The sequence below is a fragment of the Armigeres subalbatus genome, chromosome 3, assembly GCF_024139115.2.
Source record: "Armigeres subalbatus isolate Guangzhou_Male chromosome 3, GZ_Asu_2, whole genome shotgun sequence".
Taxonomy (NCBI): domain Eukaryota; kingdom Metazoa; phylum Arthropoda; class Insecta; order Diptera; family Culicidae; genus Armigeres; species Armigeres subalbatus.
Window position 1 is genome coordinate 367,847,671 of NC_085141.1, and position 6,386 is coordinate 367,854,056.

Here is a 6,386-nt window from a genome sequence, read left to right on the forward strand (position 1 = left end):
GCAGCAACATCGAGTGCTACTGCACACACCGGTCGGTTCTCATTCGGCTACCAGCGGGTGTCATCTTTCCCATCGCAGTGCCAGTAGGAGTGTAGGAGTAGGAGGAGATCTACTCTCAGCAGGATATCTTACAAACGTGCACCCGAACCAGAGTGCAGTGTCAGTGTGCATGTGTATGTGCGTATCTTTCGAATAAGAAGAGTCATCTTTTACCGGAGGAAGCGCTTGACGCGTTCAAGTGAAAGCTTGAAAGATGGATTCCCACCGGGGAATTATGCATGAAGGCGTCGTATGTATGGGTCTTAGGACTGAAGTCCTTTTTGGCAAGGTGGTGGATGGTGCAGAGCAGATGTGCTTTGGATGAATACAGTACCTAGGATTTATTTGGATTATATTACGCTAAGGAAAAATGCTCGATTTCTATGATTTAATAATAACTCTAGAACTGATTACCGTTTAGCTCATGGTTAGTACATATATAGTCGTAGTCTGGTTAAATGAAAAAATCACATTACAATTACTACTTACAATTTTGCAGCATTTATTATTTGAATCGAATTATTCAATGGTGACCTACCCACAACTACAACTTTTCCAATGTATTCTTCAAGAACATCATTTGAAAGTATTCTCAAATTTCTCGTGGAATTTCTTTTTAAAATCTTCTAGGAATTCATTCGATAAGAGAAATCCACTAGAAATTCTGTTAAGAATTCATCCAAACATTTTTACGTGAATTCAAAATATTATACTTTATTTGAAAGTCCATCAGGATTTCAGGATTTTCAGGATTTTCTTTGAGAAATTCAAATTACTCAAAAATTCAAACCAGGAATTTCTTTTAGATCCTATGCTTTGAGAAATCTCACAGAAACTCCTCAGTAACTCCCGGATTAGCTTCCGGAGGAATTCTCGGATAATCTTCTGGATGAATTCCCGGAGGAATTCCTGGAGAAACCCCGGAGGAATTCCGGAAGAATATTCCGAAGGAATTCCCGGAGGAACTTCCGGAGGAATTCCCGGAGGAACTTCCGGAGGTATTCCCGGAGGAACTTCCGGAAGAATATTCCGAAGGAATTCCCGGAGGAACTTCCGGAGGAATTCCCGGAGGAACTTTCGGAGGAATTCCCGGAGGAACTTCCGGAGGAATTCCCGAAGGAACTTCCGGAGGAACTTCCGGAGGAATTCCCGGAGGAACTTCCGGAGGAATTCGGAGGAACTTCCGGAGGAATTCCGGGAGGAACTTCCGGAGGAATTCGGAGGAACTTCCGGAGGAATTCCCGGAGGAACTTCCGGAGGAATTCCCGGAGGAACTTCCGGAGGAATTCGGAGGAACTTCCGGAGGAATTCCCGGAGGAACTTCCGGAGGAATTTCCGGAGGAACTTCCGGAGGAATTCCCGGAGGAACTTCCGGAGGAATTCCCGGAGGAACTTCCGGAGGAATTCCCGGAGGAACTTCCGGAGGAATTCCCGGAGGAACTTCCGGAGGCATTAACGGAGGAACTTCCGGAGGAATTCCCGGAGGAACTTCCGGTGGTACTGCCGGAGGCGCTTTCGGAGCTATTTCCGGAGGCGACTCCGGAGGAATTTCCGGAGGAACTTCCGGAGGAATTCCCGGAGGAACTTCCGGAGGAATTCCCGGAGGAACTTCCGGAGGAATTACGAACTTCCGTAGGAATTCCTGAATTAACTTCCGGAGGAATTCCTGAAGGAACTTCTGGAGGAATTTGGGGAGGAACTTCCGGAGGAACTTCAGGAGGAATTCCCGGAGAAACTTCCAGAGGAATTTCGGGAGGAACTTCCGGAGGAATTTCGGGAGGAACTTCCGGAGGAACTCCCGGAGGAATTTCCCGAGGAACTTCCGGAGGAATTCCCGGAGGAACTTCCGGAGGAATTCCCGGAGGAACTTCCGGAGGAATTGGCGGAGGAAATTCCGGAGGAATTTGGAGGAACTTCCGGAGGAATTCCCGGAGGAACTTCCGGAGGAAGCTGCGGAGGAACTTCCGGAGGAATTCCGGAGGAACTTCCGGAGGAATTCCGGAGGAACTTCCGGAGGAATTCCCGGAGGAACTTCCGGAGGAATTCCCGGAGGAACTTCCGGAGGAATTCCCGGAGGAACTTCCGGAGGAATTCCCGGAGGAACTTCCGGAGGAATTCCCGGAGGAACTTCCGGAGGAATTCCCGGAGGAACTTCCGGAGGAATTCCCGGAGGAACTTCCGGAGGAATTCCCGGAGGAACTTCCGGAGGAATTCCCGGAGGAACTTCCGGAGGAATTCCCGGAGGAACTTCTGGAGGAACTTCCGGAGGAACTTCTGGAGGAACTTCCGGAGGAACTTCCGGAGGAATCCCCGGAGGAACTTCCGGAGGAACTTCCGGAGGAACTTCCGGAGGAATTCCCGGAGGAACTTCCGGAGGAATTCCCGGAGGAACTTCCGGAGGAATTCCCGGAGGAACTTCCGGAGGAATTCCCGGAGGAATTCCCGGAGGAACTTCCGGAGGAACTTCCGGAGGAATTCCCGGAGGAACTTCCGGAGGAATTCCCGGAGGAACTTCCGGAGGAATTCCCGGAGGAACTTCCGGAGGAATTCCCGGAGGAACTTCCGGAGGAATTCCCGGAGGAACTTCCGGAGGAATTCCCGGAGGAACTTCCGGAGGAATTCCCGGAGGAACTTCCGGAGGAATTCCCGGAGGAATTCCCGGAGGAATTCCCGGAGGAATTCCCGGAGGAATTCCCGGAGGAATTCCCGGAGGAATTCCCGGAGGAATTCCCGGAGGAACTTCCGGAGGAATTCCCGGAGGAACTTCCGGAGGAATTCCCGGAGGAACTTCCGGAGGAATTCCCGGAGGAACTTCCGGAGGAACTTCCGGAGGAATTCCCGGAGGAACTTCCGGAGGAATTGCCGGAGGAACTTCCGGAGGAATTCCCGGAGGAACTTCCGGAGGAATTCCCGGAGGAACTTCCGGAGGAATTCCTGGAGGATTTTCCGGAGGAATTCCCGGAGGAACTTCCGGAGGAATTCCCGGAGGATTTTCCGGAGGAATTCCCGGAGGAACTTCCGGAGGAATTCCCGGAGGAACTTCCGGAGGAATTCCCGGAGGAACTTCCGGAGGAATTCCCGGAGGAACTTCCGGAGGAATTGGAGGAACTTCCGGAGGAATTCCCGGAGGAACTTCCGGAGGAATTCCCGGAGGAACTTCCGGAGGAATTCCCGGAGGAACTTCCGGAGGAATTCCCGGAGGAACTTCCGGAGGAATTCCCGGAGGAACTTCCGGAGAAATTCCCGGAGGAACTTCCGGAGGAATTCCCGGAGGAACTTCCGGAGGAACTTCCGGAGGAACTTCCGGAGGAACTTCCGGAGGAACTTCCGGAGGAACTTCCGGAGGAACTTCCGGAGGAACTTCCGGAGGAACTTCCGGAGGAACTTCCGGAGGAACTTCCGGAGGAACTTCCGGAGGAACTTCCGGAGAAACTTCCGGAGGAACTTCCGGAGGAACTTCCGGAGGAACTTCCGGAGGAACTTCCGGAGGAACTTCCGGAGGAACTTCCGGAGGAACTTCCGGAGGAACTTCCGGAGGAACTTCCGGAGGAACTTCCGGAGGAACTTCCGGAGGAACTTCCGGAGGAACTTCCGGAGGAACTTCCGGAGGAACTTCCGGAGGAACTTCCGGAGGAACTTCCGGAGGAATTCCCGGAGGAACTTCCGGAGGAACTTCCGGAGGAACTTCCGGAGGAACTTCCGGAGGAACTTCCGGAGGAACTTCCGGAGGAACTTCCGGAGGAACTTCCGGAGGAACTTCCGGAGGAACTTCCGGAGGAACTTCCGGAGGAACTTCCGGAGGAACTTCCGGAGGAACTTCCGGAGGAACTTCCGGAGGAACTTCCGGAGGAACTTCCGGAGGAACTTCCGGAGGAACTTCCGGAGGAACTTCCGGAGGAACTTCCGGAGGAACTTCCGGAGGAACTTCCGGAGGAACTTCCGGAGGAACTTCTGGAGGAACTTCCGGAGGAACTTCCGGAGGAATTCCCGGAGGAACTTCCGGAGGAATTCCCGGAGGAACTTCCGGAGGAATTCCCGGAGGAACTTCCGGAGGAATTCCCGGAGGTACTTCCGGAGGAATTCCCGGAGGGTCTTCTGGAGCAATTTCCGGAGGAATTCCCGGAGGAGCTTCCGGAGTAATTATCGGAGGAATTCCTGGAGGAACTTTCGGAGGAACTTCCGGAGGAATTCCTGGAGAAACTTCCGGAGGAATTTCCGGAGGAATTCCCAGAGGGACTTCTGAAGGAATTCCCGGAGGAGCTTCCGGAGGAACCTCCAGAGTAATTCCCGGAGAAACTTCTTGAGGATTAATGGATTACAGATAATGCAGCAACCAGTGGAGAGCAGCGTCAGTTATGTGGGATGAAGTCGACGGAACGATTAGGTCGACGAAGAGTGCTAACATAGCCGAGATGTGCATGGATAAGGATGGGACAAAAGATATTTTAGTTACCAGATAAAAATTGTCGCTTCGGTTCCCTATGTTCTGCTGTCCGAAACATGTGTGGTACCTAACTGTCAAATCGTATGTATTTTTCCATCATTGACATTTAGATCCCCTATCCTCGCCAGCAAAAGATGTTCCGGACAGCGACGACAGCGACAATAACTAAAATATTTTTTGGTGAGACCATCTTGACGGACAAACGTGTGGGAATTGAAAGGTAAAGCAACAATTTGAGGAACAAGTAAATGGCGCCAAGAGTACATGCAGTAAAGGTTAATGCGTAGAGACAACTACCAGTTCAGCGAACGATGGAAGCGAACCTTGAGAAACGTCACTCCAGACGGAATCCAAGTTTAAAAGTGCTCGCGTTTTCGGGGGCACACCACTCGATACAGAAGCAACGCACAACTGTCATTTTTATTATTTCGCGCATGCTGCGACGCAGCAAAGCTAAATCAACAAAAATGACAGTTGTGCGTAGGGTGACCATATGATTTTTCTCCAAAGGAGGACAATTCACCCAAATTGAGCGAAAAAGGAGGACATTTGGTTGAAAACGGAGGACATTAAAAACATCGATCGATGTTAAGTTTTTTATATGATTAAAAATATTATATTTGCTAGATTTTTGTACTCTTAAGTCTATTGGAAGAAGTTTTTGTAAATCGATGCAAATATAACATCTTCTTCTATTTTATTAACATAACAGATTACTATATTAGGTCCAGATGGAACGTTTTCGACTATCATTATAGTCTACATAAAGCACTTTCTAATTATGAACTACCAGCAACATTTTTTTAATGGAAAGATCTTAGTTTCAACTAATTTTAAAGCCTTTTGCGAACAAAAAATGTTGAATATTATTATGCTGGCATTTTCAGCGATATTCCAAAAAACTCTAACAAGAATCATTGGTTACAATTCTGAATAGTTTATTTCAAAAATATACAACTGACCGAACATAAGGACAAAATACAAGATACTTAGTTGTCTAGCTATTTTCTTTTCTTGAATGCCATTTAGAATCACAATTTAAAGCATATGAGTTAGAATAATACCGTTAACTGCGAGGTTAACTGTAGGACCACAAAGTTCTCAATTGAATAAATTCTAAACTGTTTAGATTTAGACTAAAGAAACTCAAAAATGTTCAGATTAGTTTTAGGTATTTCTGTCAAGGTAGGGCAAGGTAGCTGCTCTTTGCCTCATGCATTCAAGAAGCATACCGTGCAATGCATTTAAAAGGCAATTTGATGGGTGTTTACTCGTAGAAAATTTTGAGAAGCATTTGCATTTTTTTTCTTATTCCATTTCTCACAATTCCGATGCTTCTGATATTTTTTACTCCTGTATTACTGTTAACCACGCATTTTGTTTTCTATATTTAGATTGTTATTGGAGTTTCTTTCTTTCCTTCTATATTTACATTTTATTGGAGTTTCTTCTAACGGCGTTGTAGTTTTGGGTAATCAAAACGAATGTTTTAGATTTTTCTCTCGGCATCATTATTACATTATTTTATTCCAAAACTTAACGGAAAATATTTCATATTTAAAAATAGAAAATCAAATATGCGCAATGTTCTGCTACAGAATGGACTTGTGTTGTATTATTGTTTGTTAGTCAATTTTTTTTTCAGCAAAAGTTATTCATTAAACTGTTTTTCCAAAATTTCCAAAAAGGAGGACATTTTAGCGCAAAAGGAGGACATCTGGTTTTTAATGAAAAAGGAGGACATGTCCTCCTTTAGGATACCATATGGTCACCCTAGTTGTGCGCCGCCTCTGAATCGAGTGGTGTGCCCCCGAAAATGCGAGCACTTTGGAACTTGGATTCCGTCAGGAGTGACCTTAAGGATGCCATTGTGGACGAGTACAGGGCTGGGAAGCTCTCAAGA

The 6,386-nt window shown here is 47.5% G+C and overlaps 1 protein-coding gene across 1 annotated transcript; it reads right to left on the reverse strand.

The window, feature by feature from the left end:
* Window positions 1-3,302: 3,302 nt before the first annotated feature.
* On the reverse strand, window positions 3,303-3,986 carry LOC134228027 (secreted protein C-like; the record flags this gene model as incomplete). The annotated part of the gene is made up of 1 exon (XM_062709791.1): window positions 3,303-3,986. A coding segment is annotated over one exon (684 nt), but the record flags the coding sequence as incomplete, so codon positions are not given.
* Window positions 3,987-6,386: the final 2,400 nt, after the last annotated feature.